This window comes from Oryctolagus cuniculus, chromosome 18 (genome assembly GCF_964237555.1).
Source record: "Oryctolagus cuniculus chromosome 18, mOryCun1.1, whole genome shotgun sequence".
Classification (NCBI taxonomy): Eukaryota; Metazoa; Chordata; class Mammalia; order Lagomorpha; family Leporidae; genus Oryctolagus; species Oryctolagus cuniculus.
Window position 1 is genome coordinate 17,129,106 of NC_091449.1, and position 20,198 is coordinate 17,149,303.

Sequence of the window (20,198 nt, forward strand, 5' to 3'; positions counted from 1 at the left end):
AAAAAAAAGATTTACAGGTTTTTTTTTCTTCTTTAATCACTAAGCTTTTAAGGGTAGTGTGAATGGTATATTTAAATTTTTGGGGGCCGGCGCTGTGGTGTAGTAGTTAAGCAGCCACCTACGGTGCTGGCATCCCATATGGGTGCTGGTTTAAGTCCCAGCTGCTCCACTTCCTCTCCAGCTCCCTACTGATGGCCTCCCTCTGTTGATGGCCTGGGAAAGCAGAAGATGACCCCAGTGCTTAGGCCCCTGCACCCGCATGGGAGACCCAGAGAAGCTCCTGACTTCTGGCTTCAGATTGGCCCATTGGCCATTTGGGGAGTGAAGCAGCAGACTGAAGACCTCTCTCTGTCTCCTCCATCTCTCAGTAACTCTGCTTCTCAAGCAAATAAATGAATCTTCTAAAAAATATTCTGTTCATGTTTACCTAATAGAGTTAAAAGAAACATTATCAGTTAAATAAATGTTGATAATTTTATAACTCTTTGTAAACTGTTCCTTTTATAAGCATGAACCATCCTTCTTCATCCCTTTAGGTGTTTTTCAAATTAAATTCCTTTTGATGTGTTAGAAAAATTTTAGCCCTAGCTTGCTTGCTTGTATTTTTTAAAAAGATTTATTTTATTTTATTTTTATTTGACAGGTAGAGTTACAGACAGTGAGAGAGAGAGAGACAGAGAGAAAGGTCTTCCTTCCATTGGTTCATTCCCCAAATGGCCACAATGGCCGAAGCTGCACCGATCCGAAGCCAGGAGCCAGGTGCTTCCTCCTGGTCTCTGATGCGGGTGCAGGCGCCCAAACACTTGGGCCATCTTCCTCTGCCCTCCTGGGCCACAGCAGAGAGCTGGACTAGAAGAGAAGCAACCAGTACTAGAACCAGGCACCCATATGGGATGCCAGCGCCACAGGAGGAGGATTAACCTAGTACGCCATGGCACCGGCCCGCTTGCTTGCTTTTTAAAGATTTATTTATCTGAAAGTGAAAGTTACAGGGAGGGAGAGACAGAGATCTTCCATTAGCTGATTCACTCCCTGGATGGCTGCCACTGGGCTAGGTCAAGCCAAAGCAAGGAACCAGGAGGTACTTCCAGGTCTCCCACATGGGTGGCAGGGGCCCAAGCACTTGGGCCATCTTCTGCTGCTTTTCCCGGGCCATTGGCAGGGAGCTGGATCAGAAGTGGAACAGCTGGGACACGAACCAGCGCCCATATGGATGCTGGTGTTGGAGGTGAGGGTTTTACCTGCTATACCACAATGCCGGCCCATCCTAGATTTCTTTTGGTTCTTTTTTCTGAATCAATCTTTTTTTTTTTTTTTGACAGGCAGAGTTAGACAGTGAGAGAGAGAGAGAGAGAGAGAGAGAGAGAAAGGTCTTCCTTCCATTAGTTCACCCCCCAAATGGCCGCTATGGCTGGTGCACTGCAGCCGGCGCAATGCGCCGATTTGAAGCCAGAAGCCGGGTGCTTCCTCCTGGTCTCCCATGCGGGTGCAGGGCCCAAGTACCTGGGCCATCCTCCACTGCACTCCCGGGCCACAGCAGAGAGCTGGCCTGGAAGAGGGGCAACTGGGACAGAACCGGCACCCCACCCGGGACTAGAACCTGGAGTACCAGTGCCACAGGCGGAGGATTAGCCTAGTGAGCCGCGGCGCCAGCCCTGAATCAATCTTTTTCTGCTCCTTTATTTTTAAATGAGGAATTAGCCAACTAATGGTATTATCCATGGTGTTATACAAAAATCAATCTCACAAAACAATCAAGATCACTATTCTGACCATCATGACACAAGGCAAAACAAAGATCACTTTGCAATCATGTCTGAGCACAAAGATCAGAACACTATTCAAACCACAAAAGTGAACATTCCCTGTTCTAATATAAGTGATTGCTGCTTCTTTACCATAAGTTTAGTCTTACTCCATTACGCTTATCTTCCAAATAAAAAGAATTAAGATATGCAATCATAAAAACGTCCAACACCAACAGCAGTGGAGGTTCATGGAGATTTGGCTAAAATCTCACTACACTTGACTGACTCCCTGAAATGAACTTCTACTACTTCCTATATATTCAATAGAAAAGTGAGTGATAACAACAATGTCCACTGCAACACTGTTCATAACGTGATCTGTATTTTACCAAACATTAAAAAAGCAGTAAGCAGGGCCAGGGCTGTGGCATAGTGGGTAAAGCCACTGCCTGCAGTGCCAGTATCCCACATGGGTGAGGGCTCGAGTCCAAGTCCTGGCTGCTATACTTCCAATCCAACCCTCTCCTGGGTCTTGGTTTGTTTGTTTGTTTGTTTTTTTAATTTTTTATTTTTCTTATTCCAAGGGCCGGCACTGTGGCATAGGAGATCCAGAAGAAGCTCCAGGCTCCTGGATTTGGATCAACCCAGCTCTGGCCATTGCAGACATTTGAAGAGTGAACCAGCAGAGGGAAGACTTCACCCCCCGCCCCGCCTGTGTCTCTCTGTAACTCTGCCTTTCAAATAAATAAATAAATAAATCTTTTAAAAAAGCAATAATAAAAAGTGTTTCTAAAACACAATTTCTGTGAAATCAAAGGAAAAACAATTTGTGGTTGTTTTTTTTTATATACAGAATGAAGAAATCAAAGAAAAACTAAAAAATGAAACTGGTCATCTATATTAGGAGATGTGGGCAGTAGGGGACATAGGTAGGGTACAGTAGTCCCACTTTCTTCCTGAACTTCTATCACCATAATCCTTTTCATGTGTTGCTTTCTAGACTTTTCTAATTTTTAAACTAAGTGAATACATTTCCGATTCTACCATTCCTAGTAAACTATCATCTTATCTTCAAATGAATAGGAATTACATAAAAGTCATAAATAAGAACAGAACGCTTATAAAAAAGAGTATTTAGAAAACAAACTAGAATTTATGAAAATTAAAACAGTGAATTGAAAATGCTGATAGCAGTGCTAAGCAGCTCAACAGAATAACTGGAAGACAGGCTTCAAAGTTCCCCAGAAAGGCGAATAGTAAATAGAAGACAGTGGAGGAAAAAAATGGAGAAAACTGAAAAAGAAATTTCAAAGAGAGAATAAAGAACATACTTGTATTTAGGGAGAAAGTTTAGAAAAAAATGGAGAAATACCTTCAAACTCTTAAACAGAAGTGAATTCTAACCACGAATCTTACCTGCAGCCAAAGATCAATACAGTGTGAAGAAAAACAAGTTTTCTTTCACAGTCACCTTTCCACTGTCATACAACCCACCTCTAGAGATGGAGATATTACCCATGTATTGTTCATTCTTGACAGAAAGATCAAATTGTGGGGTTGGCACTGTGGTGCCATGGGTTAAGGCACCACCTACAATGCTGGCATCCTATTTGGTCACCAGTTCAAGAGCCAGCTGCTCCACTTCCGATCCAACTCTCTGCTATGGCCTGGGAAAGCTGCGGAAGATGGCCTAAGTGCTTGGGCCCCTGCACCCACATGGGAGACCCGGAAGAAGTCTGGGCTTCTGGATTTGGCCTGACACAGCTCCAGCAGTTGGGCCATTTGGGGAGTGAACCAATGGATGAAAAATCTCTCCTCTCTAACTCTGCCTTTCAAATAAATATAAAAAATTTTTTTTTTCTTTTAGAAACAGTAGGTCGGCCGGCGCCGCGGCTCACTAGGCTAATCCTCCGCCTAGCGGCGCCGGCACACCGGGTTCTAGTCCCGGTCGGGGCGCCGGATTCTGTCCCGGTTGCCCCTCTTCCAGGCCAGCCCTCTGCTGTGGCCAGGGAGTGCAGTGGAGGATGGCCCAGGTGCTTGGGCCCTGCACCCCATGGGAGACCAGGAAAAGCACCTGGCTCCTGGCTCCTGCCATCGGATCAGCGCGCTGCACCGGCCGCAGCGCGCCGGCCGCGGCGGCCATTGGAGGGTGAACCAACGGCAAAGGAAGACCTTTCTCTCTGTCTCTCTCTCTCACTGTCCACTCTGCCTGTCAAAAAAAAAAAAAAAAAAAAGAAACAGTAGGTCTACAGTCTGGCTGCTTCCTATGGCCCATGTATCTCTGCCCTGAGGTTCTGGTGATAGATCAGAGATATATATTATGGGATAAACTGCCAGCCCCTGGGACCACCTCCTCACCTCACATGAGCTGCCATGATCTTCTGGAGCTAGGACTGAGGACTGCTGGGTAGAGGTCCAGTTAGCTGGCATGGCCACACTGGGTCTCAATCCTTGTTCTCAGGAGCTTAAAGCTTAGGGCTCATCTATAAACTCAAGCAAAACTGTTGGGAAGAGATCGCCTGGAGTTGGAGAAGACCTGACCTGGGGCTTCCTAGAGACACCAAGAAACCTGAAAGGACAACAGTCATAGTCAGTCATTCAACATTCATTACAAAAACATTACCAAGTATACCGAAGTACAGGTCCCCGAGCTAGAAACCCAGAGCAGTGGCTCCCAAATCTGACTATACACTGAATCACCTCGAGGGCTTATTACAACACAGTTAAAAATTCTCAGCCTCACCCTTGAATTTCTGATTCACTGGGTCTATGACAGGGCCTAAGAATTTGCCTTTCTATGTATGGCCCAGGTGATGCTGATATTGTTGGCCCAGGGATAACACTTTGAGAAAGTGTACTGGGAGAATAGAGTATAAGAAATCTGTCGGGGCTGGCACTGTGGCACAGTGGGCTAACGCCCTGGCCTGAAGTGCCAGCATCCCATATGGGCGCCCGTTTGAGACCCGGCTGCTCCACTTCCAATCCAGCTCTCTGCTATGGCCTGGGAAAGCAGTAGAAGATGGCCCAAGTCCTTGGGCCCCTGCACACACACAATAGACCTGGAGGAAGCTGCTGGCTCCTGGTTACGGATCGGCACAGCTCCAGCCATTGCAGCCATCTGGGGAGTGAACCAGCGGATGGAGGACCTCTCTCTATGTCTCTACCTCTCCCTGTGTAACTCTGACTTTCAAATAAAAAAAAAACTTAAAAAAAAATTCTAGCAGGACTGATCATTTAAATATATGTACTTTTTAAATTCCTATACAATATTAGAATAAATTTTACAAGTATACATTTCTATAACATTATGGTAGGTTGAGAGGGATATTATTACACACAAGACACTCAGAAGCTATAAAGGAAAACACAGATATTTCTGAATTAAATACTTCCTAATTATGTTAAAATATACTGTCAAAATAAAAATGGAATATATAAATTTTTTTCATGATATTGTAATAGGTTATTTCTAGTGTTATATCTAATATAGTCACTAAGGTGAAAAAAAGGCCAGGGGAAAAAACTAGACAAAATATATGAATATTCAAAGAAAAGGAAACTTAAATGACAATTAAATAAAAAGATGTCAACTTTAGCAACAGGAAAATACATTAGAATAATTAAGTATAATTTTTCCTCTGAATGATAAAGCTTTTAAAAAAGGCAACAATTGGGGCCAGTGCTGTGGCACAGCGGGTTAAAGCCCCAGCCTGCAGTGCTGGCATCCCATATGGACACCGGTTCGAGTCCCGGCTGCTCCACTTCTGATCCAGCTCTCTGCTGTGGCCTGGGAAATCAGTGGAAGATGGTCCAAGACCTTGGGCCCTTGCACCTACATGGGAGACCGAGAGGAAGCTCCTGGCTTCAGATTGGTGCAGCGAATGGAAGACCTCTCTCACTCTCTCTGGCTCTACCTCTCTCTGTAACTGTCTCAAATAAGTAAATCTTAAAAAAAAAAAAAAGGAAAGAAAAACTGCTGGAGACAGTAATTTCCTAAAAAATAAATAAATAAATAAAATTAAAAAGCAGCAATATCCGCTGCTAGAAAGCATTTAGGGAAATGTTTTACAAATTTGTTGCTGAAAGCTTGAAACGCTGTATCTTTTGACCTATTCACTGATGACTATTATTTTAAAATACACATAATTGTTTATAATAATATGGTTCGAACGTACAAAGAGGAAACAAGAAAAGGACACACAGGTAGACACGCTTCCTCTCCACTGTGAGTTTACCTTCTTAGACAAAATAATTTGTAAGGAGATGCAAGTAGATATGTATGAAATATATGCTCAACACGTATTAAAATACAGTCAGCGAATGCACAGTTTCTACGTAGTAGAGGTGACATTTATGAAAACTAACCAAGACCTAGGCCATAAGGCAATTTTTCAACTCCAGCACTACTCAGACATTATTTCAAATAGAAAACGCGCTTTTAGGCAAATCATGAGTCAACTAAAAAAGTGACAAAAATTCTTTTAAAAATCACTTACACTTGAGCCATAAAGAAAACTGGTGAATCATTATATTAAAGAATGTTGAAAATTAATGAGCTACTGTTCCACCTCAGGTTAGAAAGAAAGCGGTCCCTGGATTCGAGAGACTCCTAAAGCTGACCCCACAGGTTCTCAGCTCCCGAATCCCAGTAACTCAGCTCCAAAACTCCACCACTGCCCAAGGACTCCGGTCACTGACAACCAGCAACCGACGCCACACACCTTCCCCCACTCCCCATACCTGAACTCGGAAACCACCACTATCAACTCCACGGACCACTCCTCACTCCCCCCCACCCCGCCCTCCATTACTAATTCTACGCAATCCTTAATCGCAACTAACCCAAATCATCTCAGCGACCTCTTCGCATTAAAATAGGGAAATACGTACTCCTGTCAGCAGCGGCAAAAAGCCCCCGAGGGCCACTTCCGCTTACGCTCCCATTTCTACGACCGCCCCTTCGTGCTATTGGTGCTGCGCATGCTCCGTATTTACTTGGAAGCCGCAATTCGCCCACAGTCAACAGGGCGCTGAGGCGTCGTTAGAGACGGTGACCAGTACCGTAAGAGAGGCTGCGGGCGGAAAACATGGCCGCGCCCACTGGAGTTTCTTCGTGTGGGCCGCCATCCAGGAAGCGGCTCCATTCCGTACGGCGGAGCCATGGGACTCCCGCCCAGAAACTGCCTATGGAAGTGGGGTAGGCGTCTGGGTGGTGGGGACTCTACAGTTCTGTTCTGAGAAATAAATCGGAGCGAGCAGGGGGAAAAGTCAGGGCGTCCTTTTCTGACAGACTGGTGGAGGGAATGGATGCTTGAACTCCCAAGTTTTGCTATCATCCTCTTCTCTAAGTAAAACTATAGCAGGCAGCAATAATTTTAAAATGACAATGGTGTTTAATATGGTCAGTGTGTGAGTAAAACCACCCACGGAAAACTTTGCTGTTTTTTTTACTTGTACATTAAAACAAATCATGAATAACGTTCTTACTATGTAAATGAAGGCTTCAGTCCACTCTTTCACTGTCCCCTTTGCTTTTCCTAGATGGAAATTCTGAAGCAACTAGTAATCCCATCATCCCCTCACCCCTCTATGAAGATGCGCACGTCAGTTGTAAAGAGGCAATTCCTTTCACGTTGTGAAGACCTAAATATGCTTCAAACCCCATCATAAATACTACTTCTAACAGCAAGTCCTGCATGGCAGTGCTGGGAGGTTCTATGCTCTCCTCAAAATGTTCAGTCCCTGCAGGTGCGGAAAAATTTTTTTAAAGATTTATTTTATTATTTGAAAGACTTACTTGCAGAGATGTAGAGAGAGAGAGGTCTTCCTTCTGCTGGTTCACTCCCCAAATGACCACAACGGCCAGAGCTGAGCTGATCCGAAGCCAGGAGCCAGGAGCTTCTTCCTGGTCTCCCTCACAGGTGCAGGGGCCCAAGGAATTGAGCCATCTTCTACTGCTTTCCCAGGCCATAGCAGAGAGCTGGATTGGAAGTGGAGCAGCCAGGACTCGAACTGACACCCATATGGGCTGCTGGCACGGCAGGCCAGGGCTTTAACCTGATGCTCCACAGCGCAGGCCCCAGGAAAACTTTTAAGAGGATTGGATCTATGCTGTAATGTAAACGTCCTAAGTACTTTCAGGCCAGTTATGTCCCTCTCTGGAACTCAGCTTAAAAATAGGTTCAGGGTGTTGGCACCATGGGGCAGCAGGTTAAGCCTTGGCTTGGGACACCCACATCCCAAATCCAAGGGACTGTTCAAGTCCTGGCTACTTTGCTTGGGATTCACTCTTCGGCTAATGCACCTGGGAATGCAGGAGATGATGGCCCCATACTTGGGTCCCTGCCACCCATGTGGAGGGACGTGGATGGAGTTCCTGGCTCCTGGTTTCTGCCTAGCCCAGCCCCAGCTGTTATGGACATTTGGAAAGTAAACCAATACATGGAAGATCTCTCTGTCTCTGTCTTTTGAATAAATATCTTTAAAATAAAGATAGATTCAATTACAGAATTTGACTCTGCTTATCCTAGGCTCTCTTCCTTCCTCTCAAATGATATTTAGTCTAATGAAAAGACTTTGAGGTCCACTAGTGAACACACACTTCTTCCCGAGACCCAAGAAGAAGTTAATGTTATTGTACTGTGGTTTTGTTAAAAAGAAATATTTTCAGAAATGCATGTGCAGATATATATAGGCAGAATGCCATTAGCCTTTTAGAAACTATCTAAAGAGGGCTATATGTGAATAAGACAAGAATAACAGAATTTTAATAAATGTTGAAGTAGGGTCGTGGGTACATGGAGTTCCTTATAAAGTTCTCTCTTCTTTATTATTTGTGTGAAAATTTCATACAAAAATTAAAGAATAAAGAATTTAAAAAAACATTTACAAAGAAATATGAAGACAGCAGGTGTGGGGATACTATTATGCAAGTACAGATTTCAAAGCAAACAATTAGTAGAAATAGTCAATATTTTAAAATGATGCAGTTGCCAAGAGCATGCAACACTTCTAATATATATCTAACGATATAGTTCTGAAATAAATACATCAAAACCTGATAGACTGGGGGATATTTGAGAATCCACAATCACAATAACAAACCAACACATCTCTCAGATCAAGTAGAATAAAGATAGCTAGAGGCTTTACTGGAATAGCATAATAATTGACTTTATGCATCACATATCTACACTTTTAAATCAGAGAACGAAAATTTTTTAAATATACTGAAAAATTCTGAACAAAGTAGCTCATAAAAGAAATTATAAATCCCTCAAACTGACATCACACAAACCACATTTCCTAGGCTTGACTTCAATTGGAAATCAATAACAGGCAGCTAATGAAACATGCCAAATACCTGGTACTTAAATACACAAAGGTAATAACTTGTGGGCTAAGGAGAACACAGTAAGGGATATCACAAGCTACTAAGAATGAAGAGGAGGCCGGCGCCGCGGCTCACTAGGCTAATCCTCCACCTAGCGGCACCGGCACACCAGGTTCTAGTCCCGGTCGGGGCGCCCGATTCCGTCCCGGTTGCCCCTCTTCCAGGCCAGCTCTCTGCTGTGGCCAGGGAGTGCATTGGAGGATGGCCCAAGTGCTTGGGCCCTGCACCCCATGGGAGACCAGGAGAAGCACCTGGCTCCTGGCTTCGGATCAGCGTGGTGCGCCAGCCACGGCAGCCACTGGAGGGTGAACCAACGGCAAAAAGGAAGACCTTTCTCTCTGTCTCTTCTCTCTCACTGTCCACTCTGCCTGTGGAGAAAAAAAGAATGAAGAGGAAAATAATAATATTGAAAATTATTGAAAAAGGGGTCCTGGCACTGCGGCATAGCGAGTGAGGCCACTGCCTGCAGTGCTGGCAGCCCATAAGGGCGCCATTTCAAGTCCCAGCTGCTCCACTTCCAATCCAGCTCTCTGCTATAGTCTGGGAAAGCAGTAGAAGATGGCCCAAGTGCTTGAGCCCCTGCGCCAGTGTGGGGGACCCAGAGGAGGCTCCTGGCTCATGGTTTCAGGTCGGTGGAGCTCTGGCCATTGCAGCCAATTGGGGAGTGAACCAGCAGATGGAAGACCTCTCTCTCTGTCTCTGCTTCTCCTTGTCTCTCTCTGTAACTCCAACTTTCAAAGAAACAAATAAATAAATCTTTAAAAAAAAAAAATGGTAAGGGAAGGGCAACATGCAACATGATATCCAGGAGGAAATTTAAACTAAAATGTATTTATTAGGAATCTCAGAAGGGCAAGACTGATCAAGTTTTAATCCAACCATATTCCAGTTTCATTAAAGAGCACATATAGTCCATTAACATTTGAAGAGATTTTCATCATTAATCATCCAGGAAATATAGATCGAGCTGATAACAATATAATTTTATATTTGTTTAACAAATAACTTTTTTGAAAAAATGATTTTGCTGCATCTCATAAATTTTGATACATTGTATTCCATTTTCATTTGTCTCAAGATAATTTTAAAATTTCTCTTCTGATTTTTTTTAAAGATTTATTTGAAAGAGTTACAGAGAGAGAAGGAAAGGCAGAGAGAGAGGTCTTCCATCCTCTGGTTCACTCCCCAATTGGCTGCAATGGCCGGAGCTGTGCCAATCAATAATCAGGAGCCAGGAGCTTCCTCTGGGTCTCCCACGCAGGTGCAGGAGCCTGAGGACCTGGACTATCTTCCATTGCTTTTCTAGCCACAGCGCCAGTCCCTTCTCTTTTGGTCTTCCATCCACTGGTTCACTCCACAGATGACCAGAGCTGTGCCGATCTGAAGCCAGAAGTCAGGAGCTTCTTCTGGATCTCCCACATGGGTGCAGGGGCCCAAGGACCTGGGCCACCTTCCACTGCTTTCCCAGGCCATAGCAGAGAGCTGGATTGGAAGTGGAGCAGCCGGGACTTGAACCAGTGCCTATATAGGAAGCCAGCACTGTAGGCAGTGGCTTTTCCCACTACGCCACAGTGCTGGCCCCACAATGCTAGTTTTTTTTTTTTAAGATTTATTTTATTTATTTTAAAGTTACAGAGAGAGGTAGAGTCAGAGAGAGATCTTTCATTCCGTTGGTTCACTCCCCAAGTGACCGCAATGGCCAGAGCTGAGCTGATCTGAAGCCAGGAGCCACCCCAAATACCCAGTCTAGACTGCATATGTTTAATAATTCAAAGCAAATAGATATTTTCTTCTCTATATTTGTCATATTAGAAAATAGAACTATTTTGGATTTTTTATAATAAAATGTTTTAATTACATACTGAAAATGAGAATACATTTTAGTGCTTAAATAAATTTAATGAAAGCTTAAACACCTATTATTAATTCTTTTGACTTTTCTAGGCACTGTGTAAACTTTTTCAGACAGTCGGCAGGAAAACTTACAAAGAGTTATAATGAAGCTTTAAAGATACATCCTTTGCAAAGCCTTCATTACGCACATGATTGGAAACTAACATGGGAATGACATTTCAAAATAGGTTTATGTAGAAGTTAGACCAAAATGACCAAACTCACTGTCCACAGCTCTCATAAACGCAAGGAATGCAGCAAATAGCTAACTTAAGCTTTCTATGGGCACTATTAATGAACAGATCAACAGTGGCATCTCACAGGCAGAACTTTCATGCTAGATTATGTAGGAATATATTACTATAAAGCTCATGGAAGGATGCCAAACCATCCCTTTCACAGCTGTGTGGAGATCTAGCAAGTGACACAGCAGGATATGTCACCCTGGAAATCCCTTCATTGGGTTTACATCAAGCTTTACCAGTGTACTCATGGCTTGAGTCTCATAAAGATGACCTTACTATCTACTGATGTTGCAGTCAAACGCCAACGAGTCTCACGTTCATGTCTTGCAGAACACCTTAACTCTTAAACAAATCCTTATCTTAATCTGATTTTCTTTTAGATGGATCATCCAGCAGCACCTTTCTCATTTGTGGTGAGAACAGCAGTATCACTCAGAGCAAGAACTTGGTCAGATGCAAAGAATTCTTGACTGCCAATAGACCCCCTACTTTAACCCTGGCCCTTTTTCCCCTTGAACTATAACTTCTATACCAACATGTCTCCAAATCTGTCACATCCAAGTTCTTTTCACTCATGCCCCTCTCCTATTCTAAGCTCGAGAAATAAGAGTGACAAATAAAGTTCAAAATCCACATACTGTCTCCACATAAGACCCTTATTCATTATAAAAGGAAAGAGTGACTTTATGGAGGAGGAAACTTACAGATACCATCATAAGATAAAGGTTCACATCACTGTCAACAACATATGACTATACTGGCAGCATGTCACCTGTGATAGGACAAAAAGTATTCCTGTTGCAAAATATACAACTTCAATATAATCATGAAAAAATGACTCAAATTGAGGTAACTCTCCAAAAAATCAATTTTACTTCAAAAGCGTCACAATCATGACAAGGAAAGACTGAGGAGATGTCACAGTTTGTAGAAGACTAAAGAGACTCAAAAATGAAGTGCAGTGGAGGATCCTGGACTGGATCTTGCATTAGAGAGACTAAGGAAGTAAATCGGAAAATTTTGAGTAAGTTCTGTAGTTATATCGTCTTATAGTGTTATATCGCCATCAATTTGTTAGCATTGGTAATTGTATTGTTATTATGTTAGATGTTAACTTTAGGAGAATCCTTTTGAAGGGTACACAGAAGTCCTGCGTACAATTTGGTTACCTTTTCTGTGAGTCTAGAAATTTTTTTGAAACAACTTTTAAAAGAAATTCCTAATCTTTTGGAGCCCCTGTTCTAATAGGGTACAGAGATTTTCAAAAGGTAAGTAAAGCATCTATTATTTTTAGATGGTGATATGTTCTAGAAAGAAAAATAAGGCAAGGGGGAAGAACTAGAAGTATTGGGGGGACCATGGTCGATAGGGTGGCTATGCTGAGCCGCTACACAGCCATGTTTATGGGCTATTTCAAAAGATAGTGGCCCATGGGCTTGAAGCTTCTCAGACAAGTGGATCCCACACGCACAGTATGAACCCAGGCAGTCCCACTCTCCTAGTGACAGGGCAGACTGCCTGTGGGGAGCCATTCACCAACCTGACCAGCCATTCTCCACTCCTCAGATTCCTGGACCATCGATCGACCCCCTGGAGTGGGCCAGCCAGAGCCCAAACCCAGGGAAGTGCCACAGAAAGCTTCAGGGACACATCGCTAGGCAACCGAAGCTGTCTTTGCAACCGAAGCTGTTGTAGCGCGCGCATGCTCAGTTCAAGGACCCGTTGCTTGAACCCTCCCCCCTCCCTTCCAGGGACGGTTGGGGGCGGGGGGCAGTCTGCAGCCTTCGTCTCCTTGAGACTGGTTCAAACCAACCTTTGGGTCACTTCTACCACCCCAGTGACGGCAGAGCTGTGTGGGGCTGTGGTAGACAAACTCCTCCGCGGCTCGGATTTCAGAGAGGATGAGAATGGAGTAAGACTGAGCGGCAGATGAAACCAGTTTGGCTGTGGACAGGCCAAGGAGGTGATGGAGGAGTTTCCTGAGTCCCCAGGTGAAGCTGTCAACGGAAAACTCAGTGACCCTTAGTCCAGTATACCTCGTCGGGCCGGGCCTAGGAACCCCTGCCCTGTGCTCAGACCTCTGAGGAGGGCTTTGTCTTTGAAGTGTGTTGTGAGAAATGTTGGCAGTCTGCGTATCCGTTCTTCAGAACCCTGTCACCCCTGACCTCTTCAGGTACCTGGGGATGTTCAGGAAATACCTGACCACGAAGGAATCATCCCTCTGGAGGGAGCACACATTTTTCAGGCACCTTCTGTAACTCTAATGAACATCTTTCTTTAACTGGTGATCTTGTGACTAATCAGAATGTTTGCTCTACAGATAAAATAATGCCTACTTAAAAACTCCAGGGGCTGACTGCATGGAAATGGCTAGAATGGTAGATCTCACCTGAAGAGGAAATTTGCCACCACCAAGCCTACTTTTACTTGACATCACCACCTGGTCAAGAATCTGTTACTACCAGCTGCAAACAACCAGGTTTTATGTCAAAAGAACCTCCATCTAATTGGCATCAAGAAGATTATCAAAACTGATGCTGGGAGCTGCCTACCAGGCTTCCCAAACTCCCCTTTCTCCAGCACTCTTTGTTATTATTAATGTAAGGGACTGACGGTTTTGGCAAAATTTCAAAGGATAAATTTTTTTTCTTTCTTAATTTTCTTTAATTGTATTTTATTCATATTTATTGTTTTCTTCAACTTAGCTTGGGTTTGATTTGTATATCTTTTCCTATTTTTCTCAGGTAATGACTTAGGTCATTTATTTATTTTTAAAGATTTATTTTATTTACTTGAAAGACGGAGTTACAGAGAGGAGGAGTCAGAGAGAGAGAGAGAGAGAAAGAAGTCTTCCATCCGATGGTTCACTCCCCAAATGACTGCAATGGCCAGAACTTAGCTGAACCAAAGCCAGGAGCCACAAGCTTCGTCTGGGTCTCCAGTGTGGGTGCAGAGGTCCAAGGACTTGGGCCATCTACTGCTTTCCCAGGCCATAGCAGAGAGCTGGATCGGAAGTGGAGCAGCAGGGACTCAAACTGGCAACCATATGGGATGTCAGCACTGCAGGCTGGGGCTTTAACCCCCTGTGCCACAGCGCCAGCCCCTAGGTCATTTATTTATTTATTTATTTTTGACAGGCAGAGTGGACAGTGAGAGAGAGAGACAGAAAGAAAGGTCTTCCTTTGCTGTTGGTTCACCCTCCAATGGCCGCTGCAGCCAGCACACTGCGGCCAGCACACCGCGCTGATCTGAAGCCAGGAGCCAGATGTTTCTCCTGGTCTCCCATGCGGGCGCAGGGCCCAAGGACTTGGGCCATCCTCCATTGCACTCCCGGGCCATAGCAGAGAGCTGGCCTGGAAGAGGAGCGACCAGGACAGAATCCGGCGCCCCAACCAGGACTAGAACCGGGTGTACCAGCGCTGCTAGGTGGAGGATTAGCCTATTGAGCTGCGGCGCCGGCCAAAATATATAAATCTTAAGTGTACTATTTTCTGGCTTACATTTAGCCACTAACATTTCAGCTAGAAAAACTAGAGGCCTATGCATACAACTTGGTAAAAAGTTAGTTGATGTTTGTTTAAAAGTAATGATTATAATATCACTTTAAAATGCTACAAAATATAATTCCACACTGGAATATTTTTTTCAATGTTTGAATTACATTCATTATGAATAAACTATAATCATTACCTTCTTTCTTTAACTGATATTTCAGATAGTCATATTATACTTTTTGCTATTAAATCTATAATGCAAGCTTCTTTGTAAATTTTTGAGAATTGAGACATAAAATTCCGGTAACCAACTACAACATTTCAAACCTCAACATAGTCTGTTGTGTAATGGGAGTGGCGCAGCTCCAGCCATTGTGGCCATCTAGGGAGTGAATCAGCAGATGGAAGACCTCTCTCTTTCTCTGCCTCTGCCTCTCTGTAACTCTGCCTTTCAAATAAATAAATAAATCTTTTTCTAAAAAAAACATACTCACATTTTTATAGCCATTAGCAAATTGCTGTTGCTTCATATGTATGTATGTATATTTAAACTACATATATATAAACATATGTATTTGTGTATATATTTAAACTAATATATATGTATTTAAATTAATATGTATATTTAAAGTAATATATAAATAAAATAAATATTATTTATTTATTTGAAAGACAGAGTTACATAGAAAGAATAAGAGACAGAAAGAGATCTAACTCCATCTGGGTCTCCCACATGGATGGCAGGTGCCCAATCACTTGGATCATTTGTATGCTTTCCCAGGCATATTAGCAGGGGCCTGGATGGGAAGTGGAGCAACTGGGACTTGAACCAGTGCTCATATAGGACCAGTGCTGAACCAGTGCTCATCATAGGCAATGGCTTAGCCTGCTGAGCCCCAACACTGGCTCAACTGCTCTTGGCCATGTTTTAAAAAAATAATTTCCAGGCCGGTGCCGTGGCTCACTAGGCTAATCCTCTGCCTTGCAGCGCCGGCACACCGGGTTCTAGTCCCGGTCGGGGCGCCGGATTCTGTCCCAGTTGCCCCTCTTCCAGGCCAGCTCTCTGCTGTGGCCAGGGAGTGCAGTGGAGGATGGCCCAAGTGCTTGGGCCCTGCACCCCATGGGAGACCAGGATAAGTACCTGGCTCCTGCCATCGGATCAGCGCGGTGCGCTGGCTGCGGCAGCCATTGGAGGGTGAACCAACGGCAAAGGAAGACCTTTCTCTCTGTCTCTCTCTCTCACTGTCCACTCTGCCTGTCAAAAAAAAAAAAAAAAAATTCCATCTCTTAAATAAGATTCCCTATTTGATGGGACATTGTTATCCCAGTGTCCTTTACTTCTCTAAGCATACTTTTTATAGTTATTTGAAGGTATGTGTCATCTACCAAGAGATTGGAGGAGTTGCTATAGAAACCCCAAGCTGGTGGACCTCTGGTTGATCTACAGTGCACATAGCTTTCCTTTCATTGGTCAGTGATCATGGTGAATGACCTTTACAACATATCATTGAATTCAGGTTTGTAGTGAGTTGTTGTTGTGTGTGTGTGTGTGTGTGTGTGTGTTTTTTTTTTTTTTTTAGGATTTTTGCATTTGAAATCATCTGAGATGTTGTAGTTCATTTTCTTGTAATGTTCTTATGTGGCTTTGGTGTCAAAGTAATGTTAGCCTCATAAAATGAATTTGGACATGTTCTCTCCTCTACAGTTTTCTTTTAGATGTAATTATTTGAAAGGCAGAGTCACAGAAAGGCAGAGAGAGAGAAAGAGAGGTCTTCCATCTGCTGGTTCACACCTCAGATGACCACAATGACCAGAGCTGAGCCAATCCAAAGCCAGGAGCCAGGAGCTTTTTCCAGGTCTCCCATGTGGGTGCAGGGGCCCAAGAACTTGGGCCACCTTCAACTGCTTTCCAGGCCACAGCAGAGAATTGGATCAGAAGTGGGGCAGCCGGGACTCGAACCAGAGCCCACATGGGATGTCGGCACTGCAGGCGGCAGCTTTACTCTCCACGCCACAAAACCAGCCCCCAACCTCTACAGTTTTTAAAATGGGTTTGAGATGAATTGGTGCAAGTTCTTCTTTAAACTTTTTATAAATTTCACTAGCAAAACTGTCTTGATCTACACTTTTCATTGTTGCTAGATTTTTAAATTATTGAATCAATCTCCTTAAATTTGTTAAGACTTGTTTTGTGGCCTAAAATATGATCTATCCTGGAGAATGTTTCATATGCACTTTATTAGAAAAATGTGTACTCTTGCTGTTGAATGGAATGGTAAATATATGTTAGGTCCATTTGGTTTAAAGTACAGTTAAAATTTAATGTTTATTTCTTTTCTGTCTGGGTGTTTAACCCATTTTTGAAAGTGGGATATTGAAGTCTCCAGCTATTATTGTTTTGTTGTATATTTGTCCCTTCATATCTAATAGTATTTGTTTTCTATATTTACATACTGTGATGTTGACTGCATATGTATCTATAACTGTCCCATCCTTTTGCTGAATTGATGCCTTTACCATTACATAATGATCTTGCCTCTTGTTAAAATCTCTTACAGACTATTTTGTCTAATGTAAATATAGCAATCCTCACTTTTGATTTCATTTGCATGGAATATATTTTTCCATTCCTCACTTTTAGTTTATGTGTGTCCTTAGAGGTGAAGTCTCTTGTAGGTACTCTATACTTGAATTAAAAAAAAAAAATCCATTTAGCCACTCTGTCCTTTGGAGAATTTGGTTAATTTATATTTAATGTAATTACTGATAAATAAAACTTACTATTGAATTTTGCTAATTGTTTTCTCTCTTGCATACTCTTATTCCTTTCTTCCTCTCTTGCTGTTCTACTTTGAAGATTTTGTATAGTGGTATGTTTTTTTTTTCTCTTCATCTTTTGTGCATCTAATATAGGTTATTCCCCTGAGGTTACCATGAGGCTTGCATAAAATATCTTATAGTTATAATAGTCTATTTCAAATTGTTAACAACTTAACTTGGAGCATATGCAAACATTCTGGACTTCTAACCCTCACAAACACATATATGTTTTTGATGTCACAATGTATAACTTATAATTTATACTAGGTGTCAATTTACAAATTACTGTCATCATACTTTAAAAATATATTTTCATCCTTTAGCTTTCATACTAGAGTTATAAGTGATTTATACACCACCATTAGTTTTATTCTCAATTTGTACTGTATACTACTTTAACCAGTGACGTTTATCTTGTCCAATTTTTTCATGCTGTTAATTAACTTCTTTTCATATCAGCTTGAAAAACACCCCTCAGCATTTTTGTAAGGAAAAACAAGTGATGAACTCCCTCAACTTCTTCTACATTTTCCTAGAATGTAGTCTTTATCATTTTTTCATTTTTGAAAGGCATCTTTGCCTAATAAGTAACCTTGGCTGGTGGTGTTTGTTTTTCTTTCAGTACTTTGAATATTTTTTTTCTGATCTCTCCTGGCCTGCAAGCGTTCTGCAGAGAAATCCCCGGATATATGCATATCTGAATATATTATAAGTCTCTCCTCTTGCTGCTTTCAAAATTCTCTTTCTCCTTGGATTTGGATGGTTTGAATGTAACATGTCTTGAAGACCTCTTTGGGTTGAGCCTGTGTGGGAACATTTGAACTTCATGTCCTGGATGTGTTTCTTTCTCCCCAGACTTCGGAAGCCATTATTTCTTTAAATAAATAAAAATGTCTTTCTCCTAGTCTTCTAAGATTCCAAAATGGATATATTAAGCAAGTTGATGGTGTCTCATAAATTCCATATGCTCTCTTGTAATTCTCATTTTTCTTCTTTTTGTTACTCTGTCTGGGTAATTTCAAACAACTAGTGTTTGAGTTCACAGATTCTTCCATTTGTTTGAGCAAGTCTGCTATTGATGCTCTCTGTAGCTTTTCTCCCCTCTTAATTTAATGCATTGTCTTCTTCAGCTCCAGAATTCATTTGGTCCTTATCTGTGATTTCTATTACTTTCTTGACATTCCCATTTTGTTCATGTTTTGATTTCATGATCTTGTTTGTTTTCCCTTCCTTAAGACAATTATTTGGAATTCTTTGTCCAGCAATTCATAGATCTCCATTTTTTGAGGTCAATTACTGGAAAGTTATTGTGTTCCTTTGTTGGTGTCATGTTTCTTTCATTTTTTATGTTTCTAGTTGCCATATAGTGATTCTCCCCTCTTGTATTAAAGGATTGGATCACAAGGAAAAGACCTTTACTTGTGGTTGGTCCAAGGACTCTGACTGGATGTGGTGTAAAAGTTCTGGTTGTGAGATTGCCACAGTATAGTCTCTGTGTAGCTCTGTCAACTAGGGTCCTCAGCGGCCAAGGCAGCAAGAGCTTTTGGGGGTCTTCAGAGGCAAAGGTCACTGGGGTCCTCCTAACCTCTTTTCCCTCAAAGCAAGTTGTAACTGAAAGTCCCTCTCTGCACTGGGTTCAGCTTACAGGTGCACTTGTCAAGCGGGTGGCACTGGTGCAGAGCACCTGTAGAGCAACTACGGAGTCAAGATGAGAATGGATTATAGGTCTGGGGTCCAAGAAGCCTTAGGCACAAATTCCCCTGCTGCAATGTTAATAATGGTGTATAAGGCACAGGCACCTGTAGAGCATCCAAGGAACTGTGTCCAGAGCACGGGCACATGTAGAGCTACAACACCTGTGGGATCCAGTGCTCCTGCTACAGTGGTGACTCCAGGGTCTTAGGCATGGGCCCTTGTAGGGCACCTGCAGAGCCAGCTTCTGCAGTTTGGGCACACACCCAAAGACTGACTCCAAAGTCCAGGTCTTGGACTACACAGCAGCAGCGATGACTCCAGTCTGAGGTGAGGGCGCAATTAGGGCAGCTGCAGAGTTGAATGCGTGGAAGTTATTGCTTTGTGTTCAGGGTTCAATATAATGGCCTGAGTCCCTGTGCAGCTCAACAGTGACTCCTTCTTGGGTCGGGGCATTACAATCTCTCCCTCTCCAGGAAGCACAGAAGCAAAGGCTGCTTACCTCAGGAGCAAAAGTTGCTGGTGTCCTCTACAGAGCAGGCTACTGGGACCCATGCTAAGGAACACTAAGGACAACTCCACCGAAGGCAGTCTACTGCAGTTATGGGAGCTGTTAGACCTCCCAGCATGAAAGACTTCTAGGATCCAGTGTAGAGCAGGCCCCTGCAGACCATCCAGCTACCACTTGACTGACACTGAAAGATCCCATCCTCTGGCTTTGTACATAGCCATTACCACATCTCACAGATATGTGAAAATCCCCAGGCAGCCCTTTGGCATATTGTTTTGCATTGTTCCAATGTGTCGCTGCACATTCTTAGTTGGACTATCAAGCCCTGTCAGGTTTTTGTCCAATTTTTAATCTAATTGTTCTTTGGGTGGGGGAGGCTGGTTATCTCCTGTTCCACTATCT

General features: G+C 43.0%; 1 protein-coding gene and 2 long non-coding RNA genes across 8 annotated transcripts in view; 2 read left to right on the plus strand and 1 right to left on the minus strand.

Moving 5' to 3' along the window:
- Positions 1–6,768, minus strand: part of LOC138843011 (zinc finger protein 585B) — a 25,639-nt gene extending 18,871 nt beyond the window's left edge. For 2 of the 5 annotated variants that reach the window (XM_070062266.1, XM_051847046.2), the window contains exons 1-2: positions 6,591–6,768; positions 4,107–4,317 (exon numbers count right to left, since the gene is read on the minus strand). In XM_070062266.1, coding sequence (XP_069918367.1) covers positions 4,107–4,178 — 72 coding nt within the window. In that variant the 5' untranslated portion in view covers positions 4,179–4,317; positions 6,591–6,768. The remainder of the gene's footprint in view (positions 1–4,106; positions 4,318–6,590) is intronic. The other 3 variants (XM_070062267.1, XM_051847055.2, XM_070062268.1) reach the window with 2 other exon arrangements.
- LOC127491348 (uncharacterized) lies at positions 6,756–11,925 on the plus strand. The gene is made up of 3 exons (XR_007919994.2): positions 6,756–6,945; positions 7,290–7,496; positions 11,660–11,925. It is a non-coding gene; the product is annotated as an uncharacterized lncRNA (long non-coding RNA).
- Positions 11,926–12,505: 580 nt separating this feature from the next.
- On the plus strand, positions 12,506–16,989 carry LOC127491343 (uncharacterized). 2 transcript variants are annotated; one of them, XR_011383965.1, is made up of 2 exons: positions 12,506–13,452; positions 13,600–16,989. It is a non-coding gene; the product is annotated as an uncharacterized lncRNA (long non-coding RNA). The 2 variants fall into 2 exon arrangements; XR_007919989.2 differs by having other exon boundaries at positions 12,506–13,270.
- The last annotated feature ends 3,209 nt before the right edge of the window (positions 16,990–20,198 follow it).